The sequence below is a fragment of the Acomys minous genome (assembly GCF_964271855.1).
Source record: "Acomys minous genome assembly, chromosome: 11".
In the NCBI taxonomy this organism is placed as follows: Eukaryota; Metazoa; Chordata; class Mammalia; order Rodentia; family Muridae; genus Acomys; species Acomys minous.
In genome coordinates this window covers 102,817,632-102,844,859 of record NC_140492.1, presented here as the reverse complement: position 1 = coordinate 102,844,859, position 27,228 = coordinate 102,817,632, and the positions used below count along the sequence as shown (strand labels likewise).

General features: G+C 40.0%; 1 protein-coding gene across 2 annotated transcripts in view; it reads left to right on the top strand.

The window, feature by feature from the left end:
- HOMER1 (homer scaffold protein 1) overlaps positions 1–24,408 on the top strand; it is a 105,377-nt gene extending 80,969 nt beyond the window's left edge. The window contains exons 6-10 of one of the 2 annotated variants that reach the window (XM_084800675.1): positions 3,949–3,984; positions 5,094–5,250; positions 9,516–9,626; positions 10,603–10,683; positions 21,387–24,408. In XM_084800675.1, coding sequence (XP_084656801.1) covers positions 3,949–3,984; positions 5,094–5,250; positions 9,516–9,626; positions 10,603–10,683; positions 21,387–21,575 — 574 coding nt within the window. In that variant the 3' untranslated portion in view covers positions 21,576–24,408. The remainder of the gene's footprint in view (positions 1–3,948; positions 3,985–5,093; positions 5,251–9,515; positions 9,627–10,602; positions 10,684–21,386) is intronic. The other variant, XM_084800676.1, reaches the window with a different exon arrangement.
- Positions 24,409–27,228: the final 2,820 nt, after the last annotated feature.

The following is a 27,228-nucleotide window of genomic DNA, read 5'->3' as shown; positions in this document are numbered from 1 at the left end:
AGAACTTGTAGAAAAGCTCATAGAAAACAGAAAAAAGCTCTTAGAAGCATTTTTCTACTTTTGGTAGTAAGATAACTTTATTAAAGGATCTACATACAGTGGCATTCCCCATTTCTAACATAAATTTGCACATTTTGACAATTTCTACATTTGTAAAGTCACAAACACAAGGTTAAAAGGGTTCTCTATTCTAAAAAAGTTCTCTGTGCTCTTTTGTAGTCAACCCCTTTTAGTAACTTGCTTTTCATTTTGCAAATCCGATAAACAGTACTCAGTGAAAAGTAACTCTATACTCCTGCCTCTCCTGACAGCGTTTCTGTATTCCCTGGTCTTGCCTGTGGGCCTCAAATGTGAGTGGGGACATACAGTATTTGTCTTTGGAGGCTGGGCTTTTGTATGTGATGATGTCCTCAAGGTTCATCTGTGTCACAGTACATTTCAGAATTTCCTTCCATTACCTGTAACTGGATACTTCATTTTGTTGGTCCAGCTGCCCGCTGAAGGACATTGAGTCCCTGAATACCTTTTGACTACTGTGACTAACCCTGTTATGAGCCTTTATGTCTTAAAATACTTACTTCTTCAACCCTCTATTACTAGTGTGTTAGGCAGTTTTGAGTTTTGTATTAATCTATATGTTTTGTGGTCTCCTTTTTCTCCTTGTGTTTCAGTTTGGCTGATTTCTAATAATGTTGTACAGTTATGTCAGATTCCCTGAACCTGTCAAAACATTCTTTATTTCTAACACTGTCACTTGGTTCTTGTTTGTTGGTTCCATTTCTCTGCTGAAATTCACAATTTGATTAAGTTTGATGTCTCCTTTTCTGGGAAGGCCACAGGTGGCCTTTTGCCTTCCTTGCTTAGTATGCTCTGCATCTCTGAGTAAGAACTTGTGCATTGCTTTCTCTTTTGACAGTGGCTTTGTTTATTGCTCATTGGCACACATTAGAACCTATTGAATGTTAAATATTGCATTAAAACAGTGGCAACTTATAGTTCGTGTGTCTTTGTCTGTGAGGGGTTGGTTCTAGGACCCTTTGTCAATAAACATCTGTGGGTTCTCAAGCCCCTTATGTCAATCCAATAGGTGTGTGTGTGTGTGTGTGTGTGTGTGTGTGTGTGTGTGTAAAACCTTTGCACATTTAACTCTAGATGAAGTAGACTAATGCAGTATATATGCTATATAAATAGTTAACACTTTATTATTTAGGAAATAATAATAAGGAAGAACCTGTTTATGTTAAGTATAGACAAAGTAATTTTTTGCTAATCTTTCTAGCCAGTGGTTGGTTGCGTCTACAGATATGTGGGACCTATAAATATGACAGGCTAGCTACTATAATTCTTCCTCTACTTGTGCATGACTCTTGTGTTAGCTTGGGAGTTGATTCACTCTACTCAGGGATAAACTACATTTCGATTTTGTATATACTTTCACCCCCCTCTAGTATTATCTCGTGTTTAGAATCAGTGATGACCTGCTGGAGAGACTTTTCCCTCCACTCTTGATACCGCTTCAGCTTTTGGGTTGTCTTATACTTTATCCCCTCCACAGTGGGAAGTTGCTGTCAGCAACACAATGACCTTCTAGTAGCTTCCAGTAGTTTTACCTATGCTGCTTCTAATCGAAGGTTGTGGTAAAGAGCTTGTAGGAAAGTGTAATGCCTCTCCCCATGTATGCACTTCCAAGAGTCTTAGAAATGCTTTTGTTGTTGTTGTTGTTGTTGTTGTTGTTGTTGTTGTTGGCTAGGATTAAAGAATCCCAGCCCTTGGGAGGCAGAGACAGGTGGATCTCTGAGTTCGAGGCCAGCCTGGTCTACATAGTAAGTTTCAGAACAGCCAAGATTACACAGAGAGACCCTGTCTCAAAAAACAAACAAATAAACAAAAACAAAGACAAAATACAAAAATAAATAAATACAAATAACAAAAAACTTTCTTGCTTATAAGTACATAATATTCCACACATAAAATTGTATAATTTCTCTGTTGACATAGAGAATAAATAGACAAAGGGTCCTAGAACCAACCCCTCATAGACAAAGACACACGAACTATAAGTTGCCACTGTTTTAATGCAATATTTATATACGGAGTTAACCATCGTATACTAGATATTTGAGGTTATATCTTAAACTTGAGCCTCCTTGAATCTAAATAACCAGAGAATTTGAGAATACTGGATGTCCTGGCTAATTTTATGTCAACCCGACACAATCAAGAGTCATCTGAAAGGAGGGACTTGAGTTAAGGAAATGCCTCCATAAGATCCAGCTGTCAGGCGTTTTCTTAGTGACCAGTGGGAGAGGGCCTAGCCAGTGTGGGCAAGGCCATCCCTGGGCTGATGGTCCTGGGTTCTATAAGAAAGCAGACTGAGGGCTGGAGAGATGGCTCAGTGGCTGCTCTTCCAAAGGTTAAATTCCCAGCAACCACATGGTGGCTCACTACCACTTTTAATGAGATCTGGTGCCTTCTTGTGGCAGGGGGGAACACATTCGGGCAGAATACTGTATAAATAATAAATCTTTAAAAAAGAAAGAGAGCAGGTTGAACAGATGGTGGGAAGCAAGCCATTAAGCAGCTCCCTCCATGGCCTCTGCATCAGTTCCTGCCTCCAGGTTCCTGCCCTGCTTGAGTTCCTGTCCTGTGTTCCTTCAGTGATAGACTACAATGTGAAAGTATAAACCAAGTAAACCCTTTCTTCCCCAACTTGCTTTTGGTTGTGGTGTTTCACCGAAACAATAGAAATCCTAAGTACATTGGTCATATGAGTTGGGTTCACTCACCCAAGGATCTCATTTAAACCCTATTCTCTAGAAACCTTTCTCTAAGTACAGTCAAACTGTGATGTTCTGAGAGTTAGGGCTTAGATTTAGGTTGTGGGTATACCACTGACCCCATAACAAAAGAAATTGAAAACTTTGTTCAATAGATTCTGCAGGATGACAGTCTGGTAGAGCCCTCTGCTATGGCTAAATGTTCTGTGTCCCTGCTAACCACTACTCATGTGTGGCTTGTGGCTATTGACTGTATGAAGTGTGTCTGTGTGACTAAAAAGTGAATTTTTAACTTTATTAATATTGAGCAGTTTAAATAGCCACATGCAGCCAGCTAATGGCTAACATTTGAGTAGTGCTTGACTAGCTTTTTAAATGAACATGTAAAAAATGGAGCATCAATATAGTTAGGAGACTAGTCTAGTATCACAGACATAATAAATGAAATACATAGACATACCAAATTCTTAATGGATTTTCTACCAATGGAATACAAAATAAAACCGAGAAAATAGCATATTAAAATGCCCTCATTCTTTCTCTATAAGCACGGTGTAGCTCATCTTTAGGATGATACTGTTTTTTGACAAGTAGATTTTAGAAATGTCTGTAAAGTAATTTTCATTTTTAATTTTACATGTTGGATATTTGCTTATAGCACATTTTTAAATTAGTTCAATATGATTTCAGTTATCAGATTGAAGAGTCCGTTTAAATTAAGTACTTTTGGGGGAAACTCTTAGGTGGTTTTAATAAAAACTGACTCATTTAGAGAAGGTGAATAGTTATATGTTTTTCCTCAGAAAACCTAAATCTAAAATGTCATTCCACAAAGGAAGAATTTGAAAAGAGCTGCTCTTTTGAGAGTAAAAATAGTTTGCTAAATTGATGGCTTCATTTATTGCCTCATTCTGCCCTTACTGTTTGATGAGACACTGTTAACTGGTAAACTCTAGGAACAAGTAAGACTCATTTTCCATTTACAGAGAAGTTACTCAAACTGCAGTGTCGTTCCCCCCCCCCCATATACCCTTTACCTGGTATTCCTTAATTAATGTCTTGCATGACTGTAATATAACCAAACTTTGGAATCAGCACTGCTGCAACAGTATCAGCTCAGTCTTTGTTTTTCACTAACAGTCCTTTCTTTTCTTTGTTTCTTCTTTGGCAGTGCTGGGGATCGAACCCAGGGCCTCTCTCATGCTAGGCAAGTGCTTTACCACTAAACTACACCTGCAACCCCAGTCTTCCTTTTCTGTTTTGGAACCTATTGGAGGGTTCTACCGTGTGTTTCCTCCTCTGTTCTCGTCCTCAGTCTTTTATTCATATTTTAAAATTATTTTGATAAGTTATTTTGAAATATGTTCTTAAATTTGGGATTATATGAGGGTTCCCCCCCCCTTTCTTTATTTGATTAACATTTTGAGTCTGTTTGCTTTTCCTAAGTCTGTCACTGGAAATGCTCTCCTGTCCTTCTCTGTCCTATCAGGGGATTATGGTGTGGATATATCTTAAAATTGGCATTAATCTTTAGAAATTTCGATGTTAGAAACTACATTTTCTGATGTATTAAAATTACTATAAATATCAGTTCATGAAAACATTTCCCTTGTGATACAAACTGATACTAGACATAAAACCATTGAGTAAAGAAAGCTGTAAAAGGCATCGCTGCTTAATGGGATGGAGTTAGTAGAATTTGAGTAACTGGAATAAACTTTAGTAATAAAAGAAACCATCATTTTCTTTTAAACAAGATGATTGTCCATTGGAAAGTTAACAAAGTAATCATCAGGAGAGGGGTCTTCCCAATGGATACAATTACTTTTGTAATAGAAGTTACTGGAACCAACTTCTTGGTCTAGCCTATCATATGAAGTCATTTTATTATAATGACTTCATTATAATAAACTTTTTATTAGAGCATTTAAAAGTTCTGACTATAAAGATACAAATCAGTAATTAAAAAAAAATACTACACTACCTGTTTCAACCTTATTGTCATGTGAGCATTCTCATATGTCCCACTGAGGAGTGAAACTGGTGGACTTTGGTTCCCTACAGAACTAGTACTGTACGTCCCCCATAGTGCGTTGTTCGTTATTTTCGGCTCTGGGTATAATATGTATTAATATATCCCCGTATCACATTCATCTGCTCTTCATTCCACGCTGAAGCACTTGTTTCCTTTTATTGTTTGGGGTTGTCTTTGAAAACATCCTTAGACCATAAGCCTGATAATAGAACAAAGTATTGTTGTACATTCAGAAACAATACTCACAGAAACGATAAAATATTCTCCTCCTTTCATTATAGTTCAGCAATCAGCAAACACTGGGAGGCTGAACTGGCTACTCTCAAAGGAAACAACGCCAAACTCACCGCGGCCTTGCTGGAGTCCACTGCCAACGTGAAGCAATGGAAACAACAGCTTGCCGCCTATCAGGAGGAAGCAGAGCGCCTGCACAAGCGGGTAGGGACCGGACCGGGCTGCGAAGGGAAACCTGTGTGGCCGTGCAGCACATGCACACCTTCTGGGGAATTCTTTGTTATCAGAAGATATATATGAGCTCAGTTTCACGTTTTACTGGGTCAAGAAAAGTATTTCTCAGAGTTAATGAGAATGAAAATTATACAGGTTTTGAAAACAAATGAACTGATTGTAGTTTCAGCTGTGCCACATTAGCTGTGTGCCCTTTGGGAACTTTTCCCTTTCAGCTCAGTACATTTAACCTACAACATGGGAATAATAAATGTTCTTTATAGTTTCTTGAAAATAAACTGAGATGCTTAACTGACAATTATACTAAGTTAAAAATCCATTTTCTAATTGTAATAAGTTAAAAATGTGATGGTGTTGTGTGCCTTTAATCCTAACACTCAGGATGCAGAGGTAGGTGGATTTTTTTGAGTTCCTGGATAGCCAGGTCTACTGAGCAAGTTTCAGAACAGCCAGAATTACACAGAGAAACCTTGTCTTTAAAAAACAAAAACAAAAACAAAAACAAAACAACAGCAACAAAATACATTTTCTGCCTTTGCATAAGAGTGCTTAAAGAAAAAAAAAAGAGTTCTTAAAGATAATCCTAAGTACTTGGGCATCTATGGCAGGAAGATTTCTTAGGTTCAGGAGTTCAAAACCAGCCTGAGCAACATAGTAGCAAGACCCCTTTATCAAAAAACAAAAACAAGCAAGCAAGCAAACAAACAAAAACCCAGCCTTCTATACAATTCCTATGAATTGAGTGTTTAAGTGGCATGTAGTTATACAGCTCAGTGAGTTGCAGTTAGTCAGTGAACGTTTTTTTTTAATCCTACTTTTGTTTTAGTGAAGAACAATTTGAAAACTATGGATAATTTTTTTAAATAAAAATCAGTGGTAACATTAGAGATTTGAAATAGAAAATCAGAAATCCCAGTGCTACTAATATCAGCAACCAAACAGATTCTTAAAATGTCTTTGTATTGGAAACATAGAAATGCATTTACCGATAGGGAGCAGATGTCACCAGTGTTCCTTTTTCAAAAGGAAACCAAGCAAGTGAGGTTGGTGGGTAGTCGGAATGGGCTGGGTAACAGCCGTGTTGAGCCTATAGTAGAGCCAGGGAGGCAGAGATATACATAGGAAAGGAGGAGAGCCGTGAGGACACAGCAGACACAGCTTCCCCTGTGCATAAAAATTAACTTTCAAGTTTGCAAGATGAAAAATTATGGAGCAAGCCGGGCGTGGTGGTGCACACATGTAATCCCACCACTCAGGGAGGCAGAGGCAGGTGGATCTCTGTGACTTCAAGGCCATCCTGCTCTACAAAGTGAGTCCAGGACAGCCAAGGTTACACAGAGAAACCCTGTCTCAAAAAACAGAAAGAAAGGGGGGCGGGGAAGGGAAGGAAGGAAAGAAAGGTAAAGTTATGGAACTCTCTATAACACACAAGTATACTTAATGATAATAAGATAATTTTTGTAATTTTTAAATCATAATTAATACCTAACATGACAAATTGCTGGTGATTAATATCCATTGAAGATCTATAATGTTCCCTTACTGTGTGAACCTTTTCCAGAAAGAATTTTTGTAGCAACTAGTTGAATTGAACGTTAAAGAATTTATAAAAAGAAGTCCACGCCTGTAATCCTCACACTTGAGAAGGGAGGCAGGGATCTGCGGGTCCAGGTAAAACCACCTGCAGCCTTTGTTTAGTGGAGTCTGCACTGTCTAGTGCTTTCATTCTGCAGACCTAGCTTGCCATCACTTCCTTGTAGCCTGTATCAGTTCTTTTAGAATTTTTTGTGCTGTGGGTATCCTGGCAACAAGTTATCTCAGCTTTGCTTTAGAGTTTTATCTTGGCTACTTGTTTCCCTGTTTTTCCACATGCACAGTGATTTTTAGATACATATTGGACATTATAAGTGGACTTTTACAAAGTTTTCTGGTTCCTTTGAAGAGTGTTAGGGTTTTTTCCCATTATTATTATCATTAGCAGGCAGTAAATCCCTTAATTTGTGAAACTGTGAATTTATGTACCGATAGATTTCGTTTATTTCAGTTTGCTCCTAATCTCTTAGTCTAGTTCCAGGCAGTGTTCAGCTGTGAGGCGTGGCCCTCTTGAGGTTTCCCTGGAAAGCTTGAAGTGTTTTTAGGATTGTGTTTATTTGACAAGATTTCAAATGGCCTTCTCTATGCCAGTCCTTCCACTGTCCAGCTTTTCTCCACCCGCACTGACACACACACACGGACACGGACACGGACACGGACACACACACACACGGACACACACACAAACGTGTGTGTGACTCTGTGCAAGCTCAGTTGTGGAGCTAAATATTTGTGTGAGTTCTGTTGCTTTTCATTTAATTCCCCTAGTTTCTCGATCTTCCAAAATGCGTGGACTGCTCAGGAAAATCAAGCTCCAGGTTTCAGCTTGAGTCTATCAAGCAGCCATACTGGCAGAGATCTGTGGAGATAGAGATTTATACACAGAGACGTGTAAATCATAGACACGTAACATGACTGCTTTCCATAGTTGGTTGTTTGGGAGTTGTTGTTATTGTTTGTTGTCCATTTTTTCCAGTTTTTTTTTTTTTAATCTGTGGGAAAGGCAACATTGCATTGTTACCAGTACTGAACTTCCCTTTAAGGAATTTTTAACCAAAGACAACTGATAAATAAATAAATGATTCTGAAGATTTTTTTAAGAGTGTGTGTGTTTGTGTGTGCATGTGCGCACGCGCATGTGTGTATGTGCGCATTTGCGTGCGTGCGTGCATGTGTAGAATGTCTGCATGAAGTTGTGGGTGAGTTTGTTCCATGCATCCTGTGTTAAGGTTTTGGGGACTGAACTCAGCTTGTCAGGTTTGTGTGGCAGCTGCTTTTGCTGAGCTATCTTGCCAGCCCATTCCCAATTTTTTTTTTTTTAATTAGATGCTCCATTTTGTGAACAAGAGAGAAAAGAACTTTGAGGGTTCCAGCAGAAGGCATGGGCTTTCAGAAGATAGGTGCTGAGTTGAAAGTTGACTGCCTGCTAAGATCAGAGTGGTCCTCAAAGGGACACTCTAGTTAATTCAAGAATATAGACATGAGCAGGACTTATTCTTAGGACAAAGGGAGTTGCCTACTGTTACAGTCAGAAGTGTACATCTTGGCCAAAATAGATGTTTAGGTAGGTTGCAGCCAATGAATGAAAACCTCGGATTTAACTTACGAATATGGTCTGGTAATCCAGTCCAGAAGTAGTGCTTGATTCACATGTACAAGGCCCTAGGCTCAATCCTCATTAGTGAGAAGAAAAAGAAAAAAAGATATAATATTATAAAAAGCAACTGTTTCACTGTATGATTGTCATACAGTGAAAGATTAATTTGTTAGCAGTTTGAGAATCTCTAAGAAGAGAGACCAAGTTACAATTGACTCCACTGCAGGAGCGTTGCATTTGTTCTGACCTAAGTCATAAAGGTCTATGCAAGGAAGTGTATTAGCGCTTATGTGGTAAGGAAGATAGATGTGGACGAAACACTTACAGAATGCAGAGGGGGACTTGCTATTTGGAATTTCAAGGTAAGTTTGCTTTATTCTAGTCAACCAGACTTGGAGAGTGTGGAGTGTGTCTTCTTGTACTCACTGGGGCTGGATGACTCTGAAGGGTACTGACCTTTTCCCTGTTACCTTATCACTGTGTCAAGTGCTCACTACAAACTATGCCACTTGTTGGCTCTTGGTAGGTTCTTAGTGACTGAAGAACTGTTATCTTTCCCAGAAGAGGCACAGTTGACATGAAGCCATTCTGATATGCAAGTTTTTAGGGTGTTTGAAAGCATATCTTGCCTTTTAGATTCTCTTGTGTTTTGGAAATTTATTTGAAAAGTGCCCTTACTTCTACAGGCTAGTTTTGAAGACAGCAAATGGAGAAAGCAGGCAGTCAGATCTATACCTGTGTACATTTTATGGAAGACTTTTCTTACAAGAATTCTTTGTAGTAATTAATCACTTGTTTTCCCTTACCTGTCTCTGACCAGCACATGAATAATCCATTTGCTCTAGCATAGCTAATAAACCTTTGGTTTTTGCCATTTGCTTTAAATATTTATCTTTAAAGAATTTATTTTATGCTGAGAATCTTAATAACTGTCTTTCATATAGTAATTCAGAATTCATTAACTTCTCAGGGGCTTACTCTGAGTTCAGCAGGAAACCCTCTGAAATTGCCACCCAATTTAATCTGTGCTCTTATTTACCTGCAGGTCACTGAGCTGGAATGTGTTAGTAGTCAGGCAAATGCTGTGCACACGCACAAGGCGGAGCTGAATCAGACCGTGCAGGAACTGGAAGAGACACTGAAAGTAAAGGAAGAGGTAGGTCCCACTGCTCAGTCCTCCATGGTCACATGGCACTGTGTAAGCACAGCAAGACTGTCAGATCTAACGGGCTGTCCAGAAGAAAGTGAGATTGTGGGCGACTTTTTCCCTTTTTTCTTTTCTTTTCTTTTCTTTTCTTTTCCTTCCTTCCTTCCTTCCTTCCTTCCTTTCTTTCTTCCTGTCTGTCTATCTGTCTGTCTGTCTTTCCAGACAGGGTTTCTCTGGGTAGCCCTCACTGTTCTGGATTCACTCTGTAGACCAGCCTGGCCTCAAACTCACATAGATTCGCCTGTCTCTGCCTCTTGAGCACTGGGATTACAGGCGCATGCCTTGTGGGCTTCTTTCTTAAGATAACTTATATTGAATAGTATGAAGCTTGGTCCTGTCTTCCCCACTCCTGATCCTGTTGATATTATTCACTGTATTGAACTGTGGTATTGCCTTTTTATGAGAGTTGAATTTATTTAATCAACAGGAAACCATTAGAGATTAGATAAATTTTTACAAGTTGTTATTTCTTTGGTTTTCTAGTCAAAAAGAGCTATTTTATATACTAAAGGAAAAATTTTTTTATCTCAAGCTTAAAGCTACTTAGCACTATGCTAAAGCCATCAGATTTCACCTGTTGATAAAAGTCATTCTGAACTAGGCATGTGGTATGGCGCCTGTAGTCCCAGGACTGCGGGCCTGCGGAGGAGGATCTTGAGTCTGAAGCCAGCTTTTGCTCCATAGTGAGTTCAAGGCATGGAGTACGGTATGAGACCCTGCCCCAACCAGGAAAGAAAAAAAGAAGCCCCATTCTGTGCCAGGCAACATCCTTATTAAAGTCACATATTTCCTCTGAAAGTCAATAAAGAGTATTTTTAAATTACTGTTTCCTAAGAACTAGGAAATAACTTCATGGAAAATTTAGATCTTCCCTCTCCTTATTATAAGTTAATTGTTGTTAAAGACATTACTTTACCTTTTCCAGGAAATTGAAAGATTAAAACAAGAAATCGATAATGCCAGAGAACTCCAAGAACAAAGGGACTCTCTGACTCAAAAGCTGCAGGTAAGCTAAGTAAGAGTGTTGGACTTTATGAAGAACAGCATCAGTCATTCTACCACAACATAATGACTTTTTTGAGCCTTCATTTTTAAATATTTTCTTTTTTTTTTTCTTCTTCTAGTACCTCTGATTCATGCCTAATGTTCACTGTTCTAGATTACTTGGTTACTTCATTTAGGTAGTTTGTAATCATTAGTGGCCATTTATAGTTATTCTTAGTGTAGTGCTTTGGAAAGTTCTGCTTTTATCATTAACAGGTGGGTGCCCTAAATTTAGGGGACGACTTCTCAGAGGGATTTCACCTGTTGATGAAAGTCACTCTGAGCTGGGCATGTGGTACTGTGCCTGGAGTCCCAGGACCTGGGAGTTTAGGGACCTGCTGGTTTGGTTGTTTTGTTTTGTTGTTGCTGTTGTTGTTTGTTTGTTTGTTTTGTTCTTCAAGATAAGGTTTCTCTGTGTAGTTCTGGCTGTCCTGGACTCACTTTGTAGACCAGGCTGACCTCAAACTCATAGCAATCCACCTGCCTCTGCCTCCCAAGTGCAGGATTAAAGGCGTGCGCCACCACTGCCCGGCCCCTGCTGGTATTTTGTGTGCTGAGCTATTCTGAAACCTGACGTTCCTTGTCCCTTAATAGAACAAAAGTTAGTGTCTTTTCCTTTCTTTGGTCAATCAGTTTTGTCCACTTTTTTTTCTGCATAGGTAACAAACTTCCTGATTCTAATTGACCTCTATTTGCATCTTTTGTTGGTGGGATTCAAATATAGAAAATTTTTTCAAAATTCTTTACTAAGCTGCCGTTTGCCTGCTTAAGGCACCCGCCTCAAGAAGGGTTAGAAGCCCTTTAGAATAGAAACACCTGCATTCATCAAGGTGGCGCTTGTCACAGGCATACACGGAGGGACCTGGAAGCCAGGGTCAGGAGGAGGACGTTTATAAGAAGGATCAACAACATTTACTCAGTACTTGATATGTACAGACACTGTGCTATCAGCATATCACAGTACAATGCAGAGGCTTGAAGAAAAGTAACTTGTCCATCCCATATTTAGATCAAGACAGACAAACTCGAATGCCTCTGTTCTTGGCCATCAAACGCTGCAACCGTGGTGACCCTTCAGAAAGAAAACAGACTTCTGGACAGGCGAGGTTTCCTATACCTTTAATCTCAGCTAGGGAAAGAGGATCTCCAAGTTCAAGGCCAGCCTGGTCTACATGAGTTCCAGGACACTCAGGGATACATAGAGACCCCATCTTAAGAAAAAGAAAGAGGAAGACAGAAAACAAACAGGTTCCTTATATGAAACAGCCCAACTGCTGTGCCCTTGCCCTGCCTGCCACAGCCCTTCAGCAGTCTGGGATGCAGGGTTACTGTTTGGTCCGTCCTAGTGAGTGCTGCTTATACACTCTCATTCTCCATGGAGAGCACTGGCTCTTACCTGGCAACTCTGTGTCCCAAGAAACATTAGCAATGTGTGAAGACATTCGTATCTTCACTACAAGGAGAGTGTTACTAATATTATTAGTCAAGGCCAGTGATGCTGCTCAGCAGGCCTTGATCTTCTGGCCCTAAATGCCAGGATGCAGAGGCCAAGAGGCCCTGGTGGGACTGTGTGTGAAGCATGTAATTGGGGCTGGCGGGATGGGGAAGGTGTTCAGCTAGTTTCTCCTCTGTTTATTTTGGATTCTGAGTATGTTGTGGTATTAAGGTGTAAGTTAGCCACTAACTCACATTTCATGCTGGCAGGTTAGGTATCCATTCTCAAAGGCAAGACAGCAGCAGTTCAGAGATGTTAAAACATTCAGTCAAGAGACAGCGCTACAAAGCAGTGAAGCCTCACATTGTTTGATTCTAGTCTGCTCTTTATATGTGTATTAGTTACTATTCTATTGCTGTGAAGAAACACCACAACCAAGGCAATTTATAAAAGGAAGCATTGAATTGGGGGCTTGCTTACAGTTTCAGAGGGTGAGTCCATCACCATCACAGTAGGGAACGTGGCTCCAGACAAGCATGGTGCTGTAGCAGTAGCTGAGAGAGAGCTTAGATCTTATGCACAGGCAGCAGGCAGACAGAGACTGGCACCAGAGTATGGGCTTTTGAAACTTCAAAGTCCACCCCCAGTGACACGCCTCCTCCAACTAAGCCACGCCCCCTAATCCTTCACAAACAGTTCCACCAACCAGGGACCAAGCATTCACATATCTGAGCCTGTGGGGCCATTCTCATTCCAGCCACCAGTGTGCTAACAACATTTCCCTTATGATTCTTTTCAAAATGTTTGTCAGTCAGGGTAAATCTTTGTCATATCGACAGTGACCCACTTCTGAAGAAAAATTTTTTTTTAGTATGTCAAACTCACATCAAACTTCTGTTGATATTTCTATGGGTGTTTTATTGTCAGATGAACAATAGTTTAATTTTACAGCAGCCCACTGAAATTGTATCAACTGTTAAAAATTCTTTCATTTAATATCACATATTATCATAAAAACAGCCTCTCTGGAACATCTATTATACAGAGTATCAGTACTCTTGAGACTCCCCATAAGTCAGTGTAGAAAACCAAGACCATTCCATTCTGTGGGGCTGGAAGAACTGAAGCTGCAATGTATGGAGTGTATGTATGACTAGAAAACTCATGATTAAGGATATCATGATTGAGGGCTGGAGAGATGGCTCAGAGGGTAAGAGCACTGGCTGCTCTTCCACGGGTCCTGAGTTCAATTCCCAGAGACCACACGGTGGCTCACAACCATCTACAATGTGATCTGGAGCCTCTTCAGTCATCCAAGCATACATGCAAATATAGCCTTCATATACACAAATACATCTTTTTAAAAATATCACGATTTAATTTTAATTTCCAAGTTTCAATATTTGGATATTTCTAAATATCATGTAACATGCTCATATGCTCTCCTCATCCTATAGGAAAGCACGTGACATTTTCCTTTATCCAGTGTTTGCTTAAAGGTTGTTTACGTGGCTTTCTCTCAGCATTGCTGTTGGGATAGAGATTTACATTGTTCCAGTGATGTATGTAATAACTGATGTCAGGGTGAGTCTTTATGTTAATGCGCACTCTGATGGTGCTTTTGAGGTGGATTCAGAGCATTGCTTGGTTCCAGTGCTTTAAATGTTCGAAGCTAAGAAATGCCCACCTGGAAAGCAGGACATCACTGAAAGAAAGGCAGTAGCTCACCTTTATTCACTTCTATGTATTCTGTGGTGCTTGGATTGAACAGGTTTTGCATTGTGCAGGCTGGGTAAGCACTCTGCCACTGAGCCACGTTCCAAGCCCTTCTTCACCCCACCCCACCCCACCCCTTTTTAAGTTATAGATTTTGTTCTTTATGAGTAAAACTGAACAATTTCCCATGTTTATGAGCATTTATCATTTTTATAGATCTTTAAATTTTTTAAACTGTGTGTTTATATATGGTGTGTATGTGAGTACATGTGCATATATACACATGCCATAGTCTGTGTGTGAAGCTCAGAAGAGAACTTTGTGGAGTTCGTCCTTCTTCCATCTGCCTGTGGGTTCTGGGGATCGAAGGCTGTTGGGCGTGTGCAGCAAGCTGGGCTGTCTCACCGGCCCTGCCCATCGCCTTTACACATCCTCAGTTGTGCTTTTACCTGAAGGGCCTATGGGCTGTCTCTGCAGTGGTGGCCCACGCCTTTCATCCCGGCACATGGGAGGCAGAGGCATGCGGCTCTCTGAGTTTTAGGCTAGCCTGGCAACAGAATGAGTTCCAGACAGCCAGGGCTTCACAGAAGCTCTGTCTCAAGAAAAAGAAAAAAGAAAAAAAAAGAAAAAAAGAAGCCCCAAGCTGCCAAGCACCTGGCTTCTGCAGTCTCTGCAGTCTCTGCTCAGGTGTTCGTTTCTCGGAGTTCTCAGGTCCCTAGTCAGCGCCCTTTCCCGAGTGCGCTTTGTTCTTTACCACGTTTCACTCTCCGTCTTGTACTTCCCACCATGTGAAGTGATCTTATTGACTTCCAACGGAGTCTTAAACTTTCTATTTTGAAATATTCGACTTAAGAGAAAAGCTGCAAGAATAATCCAGTTATGTCTTTCCCTTACTTTCCCCAAACATTAATATTTTGCCCTACTATTTTTGCTTTAACATTTTGTGTTCTCCCTCCCCCCCTCACTTCCCCCTCCCCTCCCTCCTCCCCTCCCCTCCTTCCCCCTCCCCCTCCCTCCTCCCCTCCCCTCTCCCTCCCCCCTTCCTCCCCCTCTGTCCCCTTCTCACCCTATCCTGCCTTCTCTGTCACTCTCTGTATGCATCTGCATGCTATGTGTTTTTTTTCTGAACTGCTTGAGAATAAGGGGCACATGTGCTCCTTCCCTCTAAATACTTTACTGCTTCATTTCTAAAAGTAAAGACCTTTTATATAACCATCAAAATCTAGAAATTATTTATCCGTCTATCTTAGTCACATGCCTATAGTTATCTTAATCTCCCTTATAGCACAGTTTCTCGGTTGTTTTTCTGCCCAGGACCCATCTATTCCAGGGTCAGGTGTTCTGCCTGGTTGTCGTGTCTGTTTTTCTTGGTGTTCCAGCTCTGGCCAAGGAGAACCCCTTCCCTAGACCCTGTCTGTGGCGTGGTCATGTCATGCTCTGAAGACTTTCACATTGCAGAGCAAGTGGATATTCCAGGCCATCTAATAATTCCTCACGCACAGTCCTGTGCTGTGGCGTGTGCAGCTGTGCACGTGCATCTGTCCGGTGTCACTCTTGCACTCTAGGCATTGAGGCGGGGCCTCCCGTCAAACCCACAGCGCACCCTCGTCTTGGCCAGCTCGTTCTGGTAATCCCCGGCTCAGACCTTTCAAGGATGCAGTTTGGCTCGCCTACCCCACATTTATTTCCCATAGGTTTTGGGGATTCAAACTCCAGCCTCACACTTACGAATGTTTTAAGCTTGGGCCTGATGTGCGCACTGGGATGGAACTCTGCTCTGACCTGCAGAGCCGTCTTGCCAGCCCTGCCCTCTGGGCCTCCTCACATTCAGCTCTCAGGGTATTGGCCATCAGGTTTTGGCACCTGAGTTTTTAGAGAGCAAATTCCAGTCAGAGGACCCATCACCAGTCACAACTCTACTGCAGCCTTTTTTTTTTTAATGTCATTTAAAAGTATTTATTATTTTTAAATTTTTAACTTAGGTGTGATAGTGTTTTTGCCAGCATGTATGCAGGTGCCACATGTGTGCAGTTGGTGGTCATGGAGTCCAAAGGGGGACTGGAGTTGAAGATGGTTGAGAGCTGCCGTGTGTATGTGTGTGTGTGTGTGTGTGTGTGTGTGTGTGTGTGTGTGTGTGTGTGTGTCAGGAAGAGCAGCCAGTGTTTATAACTGCTCCAGCTCCTAGATGTGATTTTGAGAAGTCTCCTTCCAGTTCTGATTCTCTTGCCTTCATATGTTTTGTGCTTGGTTTCCTTCAATGCTATGAAGATATTCTTTTAAGTTATATTTACCAAGCTAGGTCTCAAGGTGATTATTGAAACTCATTTTTTTTTTAAGTATTACTGGGCCATTTTAATTTCCATATCCAGATGGGTGTGATGTACACCCTGAATCCAGGGACCAGCATATTTCTGTGGGTTCAAGGTTAGCCTGGTCTGTGTCACCAAGTACAGTGTTATGGGCCATCTAGGGCTACATAGTGAAACCCTGTATCAAATAATAGTAACAACAACAATAGTGTATATCCAAGAACTTTTAGAGTTTGAGCTCAGTGACAGAAAGAGAGCCTCACTGAGGTTTCTTGAGACATCTCCAGTGCCAAAAAGTTACTAAATGTTTCACACATAAAATTTAAATATTTGTCTTTACATGTTATTTTTCTTCTGCAATATATTTAATTATATGTAATTGAATATTCTTGCCTTCTATTTTAATCTTATTTTCTGGTTTTCTCTCCTTTATTTTGTATTTATCCTCTTGAAATTTTTGTTATATAATTAAGGAATACTAACTTAATATACAAGTGTTAGTGAAAACTCTTTTGCTTTTTGATTTTAGTAGGGACCTTATAATTCATTTCTGGTGAGATTCTCATTCATATTCATATTCTCTCACTCTCTTATTTCTTTCACCAATTTAATTAGCTCTCCCATTTTCTTTCAGTGTATTTCCATAGCATTCTTAGTTGTTTATTGTTGTTGTTTAGATTCATTTGTTTTTATTTTACATTAATGGGTGCTTTTGCAGCATGTTCCGTTGTGTATCACATGTTTGCAGTTCCCTGGAAGGCCAGAAGAGGGCATTGAATACTCGAACTGAAGTTATAGCTGCCATGTGGGTGCTGGGAACTAAACCCAGGTCCTCTGAAAAACCAGCCAGTGTTCCTGACCCATTAAGCCATCTCTTCAGTTTCATGTCCCTAGTTTTGGGTGCCCAATTTAAGCTCCTTTCTGAATATTTCTTTGTAAACTTTAAAAAAAAAAAAAAAGATTTATTTATTTATTTATTATGTATACAGTGCCTGCATGTACACTTGCATGCCAGAAGAGGGCATTAGATCACACTGTAGATGGTTATGAGCCACCATGTGGTTACTGGAAATGGAACTCAGGATCTCTCACTAGAAGAACAGTCAGTGCTCTTAACCTCTGAACCATCTTTCCAGCCCACTTCTATGTAACCTCAATTCAGCAAGAAATAGTGTGTTAAGAATTTTTCTGCTTCATAGTTGATTTGGGGAATTTTTGTTTGTTTGTTTTACTGATTTGTTTTTAGCATTTTCTATAATTGTTTTCATAAATGAATGTTATACCTTTGCATTTCTGTGGACAAAATAGCAGTTTCAGGTTCAGAACACCGTCCTTTGAGGATGAGTTTGAGACAGGTTGCAAGTGTTTCAGTGTTTCAATTTTCATTTATATACCCAGAGCTTAACCCTTTTTGTCTTGTTTCTTTTGCCCTCTGTTGTTCCTAAAGACTCCTTGCCTTTTACTCTTTTCTGGAGTTGCTTTGCTGAGACTGCCTCTTCCGCTTTTACTTGTAGTTAGTCTCTCAGATACAGATCTGGTCTGTCCATTGTTTCTGGGTTTGGCTTGTCACAGAGGTCTTCTCCTTCACAGAGTTGCTGTCCACTGCACAGCCCCATGCTCCCTCTGGAGAAGGCTGGAGTGACAGCTTGAGAAACAGGCCTGCGGAAATTGTCCTTAGGTCCTCTCACTGCCAGTGATTGACACGTGTGCTGGTCTCTGTCTTTTGTAATATCGAACTCCTGAAATTTCTTGTTTGTTTGTTTGTTTTGTTTGTTTTGTTTTGGCTTTTTGAGACAAGGTTTCTCTATGATAGCCTTGGCTGTCCTAGACTTGCTTTGTAGACCAGGCTGGCCTCAAAGTCGCAAAGATCCACCTGCCTCTGCCTCCCGAACGATGAGATTAAAGGCATGTGCCGCCGCCACCTGGCCGAACTCCTGAAATTTGCACCATTTTATTCTCGTTGTATGCTCCTGTGCTTTGGGGAGGATGGCTGACAGATGTCTGTGTACAAACTCTTATCCCCTTGTCCACTCAGAAATATCTTCTACTTCTTTATTGCCAATATCTTCCTTCTATAAAGCACACTGTATTAAATAAGGACCATTTTACTTAAGCTCAATATTTTACTTTCAGTGCATACTAATAGATGCCCAACAACTAATTATTAAATAACTTCTTTAAAATACACACATTGCTTTTATCCATTTTTTTGTAAATGAGTTATCGATGCTTCTATTGTTGATTAAAGTGTCCTGTTATATGTAAATGTTAACAGTCTGATAAAACATTAATATATCTCAATTGTATACTTAATATCTTAAGTATAAGCTGTGAAGCAGGTATCAATAAGAATTTTTGTATGGTTTTTACTTAGATTGAATGGTGAGGATTTAAATGTAGAGAAAATTAAACATACTTGGTCCTATTGGCAGTTGTTATAATTATTTTTTTAAATCTCTGTTTTGAGTCTCTTAGCATCTAACACATACAGTATATAGCCTCTGTTTGGTAGAGTTTTATACATTCAGTTTGGGTATTTAAGCACTCTGAAAGGCATTTGAAACTCTGGCCTACAAAGTACTTTTTTTTTTTTTTAATTTACATCATGATATTGGTGCCCCTTGTGTGTGCCTTAAAAGATGAGGAAATTAGCAGGTAAGATTAATGGTAGAGGGCAAGCTTAGAGAAAGAAACAAAGACTAGAAAGAGATTGGTGAACGTGTGCACAGTGCGGGAAGGTGCTGGCTGTGACTTCAGTCACACCTAGTTGGCCCTGTTCTCTAGGTTGTCTGTTCTTATCCCATGAACTTATTCTCCCCACCTAAAAATAGACCGTGCCATCTGCATAGTGCTGGTGCTGCTGTTATTTTAGTAGCGGAAGTTCCTACAGGGGCGCCTCTTGGAGTAGGGGCATCCATCTAGAGTACAGTGCTATTTGAACAACTGAAGGAATAGTGTTTTGTGTAGTTCCATCTAAAACATTTGGATATTTCATTGGTTAGAGGAGAGAACAAGGGAGCCTTTCACTCTAGGGAAGGCTGTAGAGGGCAAACTGGACTGTGGCTGTGAAGTGGGCGTGATGGTGGATGACATTTGCCCTGCTTCTGTAGCTGGAGACCTTCTGTCCTTAAGCTCATTGTTGAAGTGCAAGGGAGCACTCTGCAATCATGAGTGGAAGTTTTACATTTGAGCACAGGCCCTGATCCTCCCTAATAGTTTACAGCCTCCATGGATATAGCTTCTGAATTTGTAAATACGAATTTCAAATTTTTATTTATTATCTTCATTTTGCAGATTATTTGAAGACTGATAAAAAGCATTTGTGGCTAGCATTGAAGTAGCTAATATCAAACAGCAAATTCTTTTATGTTAAATTGGCCTTTAAGCCTGGTGTGGTGGCGCATGCCTTTCATCTCAGCACTCGGGAGGCAGAGGCACGCGGATCACTGTGAGTTCGAGGCCAGCCTGGTCTACAGAGCAAATCTAGGACAGCCAAAGCTGCACAGAGAAACACTGTCTCGAAAAAACGAAAAAACTGGGGGGCCTTTATATTCTTCAGTTATAAATTATAGATGTTCTGTTTCCCTCTTTAATTCTTACACGCATTGTAGCTTAGCTGGGTAATGTAATGTTGCTTGATCCTTATTCATAATTATTGCTGTCAGATCATATGATTGTGTTCAGAGTTATCAACTGTTACTTTCTTTACTGTTTCAAGTCAGTTTACTTAGGTTTTTTTTTCCTCGAGACTTCAGTGTTTTTATTACATTTATGTATATGTGTGCCACAGTGGATGTGTACGTTTCAGAGGACAACTTTGGGGAATCTGTCCTCCCTCTATCATGTGTGTTACAGGCATTGATTGAGCTCAGGTTGTGAGTCTGTCTTTTTCTTGTTGTTTGGTTTGGTTTGGTTGGGGTGTGTGTGTGTGAGAGAGAGAGAGAGGTGGGGGAGAGAGGAGAGAGAAGGGGGAAGGCTCAGTATGTAGTCCTGGCTATCCTGAAACTCACTCTGTTGACCAGGTTGGCCTTGAACTCACAAAGATTCACCTGCCTCTGTCTTCCTAATACTTGAATAAAGGCCTGCAACAGTACACCCAGCTTAGGTTGTAACTTTTGGAAGCAAGTATCTTTACCTGCTGAGCTATCTTGCTGGCCTTAAAAACATATTTTTGAGAAAAGTGTAGGAAATTAATATGGATAAAAAAGTATTTATAATTCAAACACCAGAATTCTTTTTTTAGACCTTCAATTTTATGTGCAAAGATGTTTTGTCTGCATGTATGTCTGTGTACCATATGTATACAGTGCCCTTGGAGGCCAGAAGATAGCATTGGATTCCTGGAGTTGGAGTTACAGATGGGTGTGAGCGGCCATGTGGGGCTGGGAATTGAACCCAGGACCTCTAGAAGAGCAGCCAGTGCTCTTAACCACTGAGCTACCTCTCCAGCTCTGAATTTGAGTTTTAAAACTAAAGTTAAATCATTACTTACATAAGTTTTTACTTGCTTCATTATACATTTGTCATGTTTAGAAACATTGTTAAAAGTCACAATGACTCCTAAATACTTCTTAGTCTGCTAGAATTTAGACCATATCAAAAATTTTAAACATTTTGTATCGTCACAAAATTTTGCTTTCTTTTTGTCATTTTTCTCTTTTCTGGACTTTCAGCATAGAATTGTCAACTTTATACTTCCTGTATGTGCAGTTACTGTAGCTTTTAGAGTTGAACAGTTGTACATTCTTGCACATGCATTCTTTTGACTCTGAGTGCAGGATCAGTATAGTGTAAGACAAACTTTCAATCTCACAGTGGCGAGTTGCTTCTTTCCTAACTTTCTTCAGAGTTACTGATGAGAACTTAATTTCTCCCTGTCTCTGCCTATGCTCACCTAATTTCTCAGTTGCATACAAGCAGCAATAAAAGTGAGATGTAAATAACCCTCAGGCTGGGTGTTGTGCTTGTCCTGTAAGGTGCATGAAGTGTTGCAGGGAGGAGCAGCAGCTTGTGGTGAGGAGACAGATGTATTTGTGCTCTCTGGAGATGGCTGAATCCAAAGCTCCTTAAACTGTGTGGAACTGAGCATCAGAGGCACAGCCCTGGTTGTCAGACTTACTGGAAGACACTAGCAACAGTAGGAATGCATTGTCATCTAACCAAGGAACTGACATGTATGTGTGTGTTACACTTTTCTTTCTCAAGGAAGTTGAGATTCGAAATAAAGACCTGGAGGGGCAGCTGTCTGACCTAGAACAGCGCCTGGAGAGGAGCCAGAATGAGCAAGAAGCCTTCCGCAGCAACCTGAAGACACTCTTAGAAATTCTGGATGGAAAAATATTTGAACTAACAGAATTGCGAGATAATTTGGCCAAGCTACTAGAATGCAGCTAAGGAGGACGAAGTGTCTGTGCCAATAGGAGAAGAGACGCTGTCTGTCTTCGTAGGACTGTTGGGGCTCTGCACCGAGATTGCACAAATCTTTTGAATATCATTCCTCCAGGAGGAGGGGGTGTTTTGAAAATTGGAATTGTATATTTCAGTATAAATTTTAGAATTTAGCTTATAGCTAGTTGGGGAAAAAAGACATGAAAAACTTGAACTACAAATTACCTCCATGTATATTGGCCATAGTTAACCAGAAAGTTATAAGTAGACACTTAATGCAATCTTTCCCCTGATATCAGCCAATGGGAGAATTAACAATGTCTGGGTCCCTTCTTTTTCTGTTCAACACAGTGACGATTACCTGCTTTTTAAATTAATTTATTTATGATATCTACAGCTGTGTTTTGTGCAAAAACTTAGTAATGGGAGCCCTGTCTTTGTTGTTATCTGAATAATTTCTCAGGATACTTTGCGCTGCTGAGAAAGGGCCATTACCAGTTAATCCTTGACAGGAGTGGGGGAGCCTCGCCTCTGACTGAAACTCACTATGAAGGGGTGTCTGGGAGTGCTGTCACTCTAGTGACTACTCTGGTACACTCTGCTGTTCTCCAGTCTCGTCTATTGTATAGTTCACTCTTCCATATTGATTCCATGTATTTATGAGAAGACACTGTCTCCCATTTTATTACATATTTTAAAGCCAACTAAACAAAGGCAGCTGAGTCCCTCAGATATTTTTCTTTTTAAATTTATAGTAAATTTGACACACAGAACTAAAATACAGCAGTCCGTCCTTGACGGTTTAGTCTAGCAATGTTAAGCATATTTACAGAAAATATGCAGTTACGTTTATATATTTGGCAAGAAATTTTTCTGGGCGATTAATGCATTTTAATTTATGAAAAATAACAGTTATGGGGGCACTGTTTATTATAGATAATTTTAAGGTAATAGCTGTTTTCAAGGAGGTCCACTTCCATCTAGCAGCCAATCAGAGGACTGTATCTAAATTGTGACTGTGGCCGATGGGTCTTCACAGAAACCATGTCTCTATTCCAACTTCACAAGGCAATATTTGAACTGTTAACGAGGCATTTCAAAATGGGAAATACTTCAGCAGGCTCTTCTCGGAGAGCAGGTTTTAGTGTTGTTTGACGTAATTTTAAGACATTTAGTAAACATGCATTTCTTTATATGATACATTTCTTTCACAAAGCTATTTTAAAAGTAAGCCAAGTGCTGTCTGCTCTGCCCGAGTAGGAACTGCATCAGAATTCATATATCTTGCTGTACAATGCCTGTGATATGAAGAGGGTTCTTTTTAGTGTATGCTTGAGTACCTAACTCCAGAGTCAATGAATGCACTGATTTTTTTTGTTTGTACCCCAAATGATTGAATTGTTAAGTACAAACTAAGCAGATTAACTCATTTTTTTCACTCATAAACAGATTCTTAGTACTAGTTTTGTTTTATATTTATGTGTATGTACATAAATACATACATATTAATTTATATTAGAGTGAAAAATAAAAGGTTTGTTTCTAAAGTTAGTTTCTACAGTAAGGTGTCTCTGAAAAATTTGTGTCAGACACTTAATCATCATGTATTAAATTTGCTGTTCCATCATCCCAGTCACCTCCATCTATCTTAAGGTATTTTCCTTGCCTGTCTATTATAGAGAGAATAATTTAGGTACACATGCTCAGAGCTGAGATATTTCTCTGATAAATCAGGTAATAAAATTTATTTGATGGGTAGAATTTTGAAAACATATGATTTTATCTATGAGTTTCTGAATATCAAAGAATACCAGGTTTTCATTTAAATAGAGGACTAACACTAGGGATCAGGGAATTTAGTTATGAAGAGTTTAAAAAAAAAATCTAAAAAATTAAAAAAATAAAAAAACAGTGTAAGCTGTTGATATGGTAAGCTAATTATTTTAATGATGTAATAAAATATTTTTAAATTTTGGCATAGTGATCATTTAATGGGAAAAAACTCACCAAAATGTCTCCATTTGAATTGTACTGATAATGTGAGGCATATGTGTAATTCAATATATACATATACCTATATGTATATACAGAAATTATTTTTAATATTTTCCTACTGCTGTGAAATTTAAAAATTGGAAATTTTGTGAGTGTTTTCCATGTCCAATAGAGCCTAATTGTTTCTTTTTTTAGTAACTTAACAATTTCTTGAGGGCTGCACCTATAAATTCCCAGCTTGTCAGTAGACATGTACAGTATTTGGGATAAGGTGGACACAAGTGCACATATAAATAAAACCTTCTTATTGACTATTTTAAACATTCATTCACACTAGGAGAGCATCTAGAACTCATCGCCTCTAATTCATAGGTTGTGCGCCTACCGTAGCTTTTTCCATTGCTGTATTATATAAACATTTGCATATTAAAATTTGGTTTTTCCCAGAGATAAATATTATATAATGTATCTATATTTAGATCAAACTGTGGTAATATATTGATCAGAACATAATGCTGGGGACTATAGCCTGAACATGTGGACTTGCAGTGACACAGGAGGAGAGCAGAGGTCAATCAATCCCATTTGTGTATAAGGTATTATAACTATGAAATCTTGTACAAAAGCAAAAACTGGAAAAAAAAAAACAAAAATACAGTTTTTATTTTGAAATACATTTGTTCTCTGGAGAATGTACTTCATCTTTTTCTCAGTCTTTTAAGGATATTTAAAGCAGTTACATGACAGCAGCAGCATTACATCAATACTACAGGTGCTACTGGATTTTGCATTAGTATGTGATGTTTTAAAATCCTAACTTTGACATAAAAGGTTTTTATAAGTATTTCCCTGCCTGGAAAATTAGTTTTTATTCTTCTCCCCTCATTCCCTCCTCTTGCTCTGCCTCTCTAGACTTAAAAATGAACATTCATGAAATTGCGTTGCTCCTTGTCCCTAAAGGAAATTCGCAGCTCCATCAAAACTCCGATGCTCTGTTGTCTTTGGACTGTTGGGAACAGTTAGGGAAGGAACTTGTCACTTATCTTTTCAGGTGACTCTGAAATGGTAAGCTACCACATGACCTTTAAAAAGCCATTTCTTTGCTCTGTTAAAATTAAATGTATCCTTTAGCAGGTGCTGCTCTGCCTTGAGTGTTTCTGCTTGCCTCTAAAGTGTACATTTGGGGTGCTGCCTCCGGGTCCTGACCACCTCCGGGACTGGAGTGGGATCAGGCCATGGGGAAAGCTTGTGGGCTATTGTTTTGAGCCTTTCATTTATTTGATACCAAATAATTTTAACATTTGAAACTTGTGCTTAAAGACATAAGATAGACTTCATTGAACTTTGTCTTTTGTTTGCATTAGCATAAACTTTTCATATTCATGAGGTAAATTAACTTCATTTCTTTTTCTTTCATGGTACTTGGGGGTCAAACCCTAGCACGTGCTAGGCAAGTACTGTGCCACTGAGCTACTTCCCAGCCCTATATAAAATCATAAAGAAGAAAACTTTCAGGTAAGAAATAGTTGAGTTTGAAACATTAAAAAAAAAATCTCTACTAGAATACCACACTATATGACTATTAGTAATAAGAATTTTTAAAGTATATTTTTTAAAAGTTTTACTCACTCATTCTATTTTCCTCAAAACAACAAAAACTGTTTTAAACTGGAGATCATCACTCTTATTTTTAATCCCAGCATTGAGAAGGCTGCGGAAGGAGGATTGAGAGTTGGAAACTATCATGGCCTGCAAAAATAAAGAAAAATAAATTTAAGCCTAATAAGTAGAGGGAGTCTGGATTGTTGGCGGCTTTCTCTCAGAGATTCCCGTCAGCACCACACTGCCTACAGTCTGTAAGGCAGTGGGTAAAGCAGGTACTTTAAAAAAAAAAAAAAGACATGCCAGCTGGGCATGGTGGCCCATACCTTTAATCCCAGCACTCAGGAGGCAGAGGCAGGCAGGCGGATCGCTCTGAGATCGAGGCCAGCCTGGTCTACAAATCGAGTCTGGGACAGCCAAAGGTACACAGAGAAACCCTGTCTTGGGGAAAAAAAAACTGAATATGAGTGCTTTGCATGTGCGTATATATCTGTACGTGGCTGGTGCTCACAGAGTCCCAAAGAGGATTCCCTGGAGCCTGAGTTACGGATGGCTGTGAGCTGCTGCGTGGGTGCTGTGAACTGAACCCAGGGCTGCTGCAAGCGCAGCAGCTGCTCTTAACCACTGAGCCACCTGTGCAACCCTAATTCTCTGAGAATTTCATACAGGTGTGTGTGTGTGTGTGTGTGTGTGTGTGTGTGTGTGTGTGTGTATGTATGTGTCTCCCAACTCCTCCCAGCTCTTCTCTCCCCTCCCCCATCTACCCAACATCATGTTCTTTATCTTGAATGAAAAAGAAAGAGATATGGGAGAAGGGGTAAGAAAGATGGGGAAAAAGCCATCTAAAACATGAGATCCGACCTTTGTCGGCAGTCACTCCCGGGGCATGAGGCCTGCCCTGGGCTGGGGTGACAAGCTCAGTGTCACGCCTGTGAAGACTTGCCCCCTCCCTGCAGCTGTCAAGTGCAGTGGCGTCTCTTCGGTGGTGGCACTCTGTGTTCTCTTCTTTTCCAGGCTGGGATCTGTCTGGCTTGAGCCTATGCAGGTCTCATTGTGCTGTCACAGTCCCTGGGAGTTCATGTGGGCATTGACCCTGTTGTGTCTAGGAAATGTCTTTTCCTTAAGGTCATCCACCACTCCTGACGCTCACCATCTTTCTGCCCCCTCCTCCGTGAAGATCCTGAGCCTTGAGGAAGAAGTGTGTAAAGACATTAATTAGCAGCATTAATTAGATAGGGCGGGGCCCTAGGGGAAAGTGAAGATGGTAGTGAAATGGCTCCTGATGACATGCCACTGTATCCATAGACCAGTGTGTCACTACGCCTTCACTAGAGAAGCTGTTTCTTGCAGGAGATGATGATTAACACAGACCCACAGCTGGACAGCATGCAGAGCAAGAGACTTATAGAAGATGCCTTTTAAGGGAGCTACAAGTATTGTTTAGAGACATGCTTAAGCATATGCAAAGGCATACATTAAACCTTTAGCAAAAGCAAACAAAAATATAAAAATAAAACAATTTTTAAGTCACTTTTATTAAAGATATTAGAAATATGAATAAAATTGCATCTGGATAGAATAAAAGGCTGCAAATACCCAAAGACTTCTGTGGGTTTTTTCATCTGTAAACAGAGAAAATCTAAAATTGCTTTCTGCCCTTTAGAGGCAGCACTTCAAGCCTTACACAGCGGTCTACATTCAGGGTACCAGCGGCTCAGACAGCTGAGACTGAAGAATAGTTTGAGACCAGGAGTTGGGAACTAGTCAGAGCAAGACAGACCCTTTCTCTTTAAAAAAAAAAAAAGAAAAGAAAAAAAAAGAAAGAAAAGGGGGTGGGGTGAGTGGAGAATTATCATTATTGTGCAAGTGGATCCAGCAAATAGCAACATCAGGACCAGGTTTTTTCAGCCGTGTATCGAGATGGCCAGACACAAAACCCTTCTTCCCCAACCTTATTCCCTGTTTTGATGCTGCTTTTGTTTACTACTTATGAATTGGTTAGTGTTTGAGACAGAGTCCCTCTGTGTAGCCCTGACAAGCCTGGCATTCGCTGCATGACCAG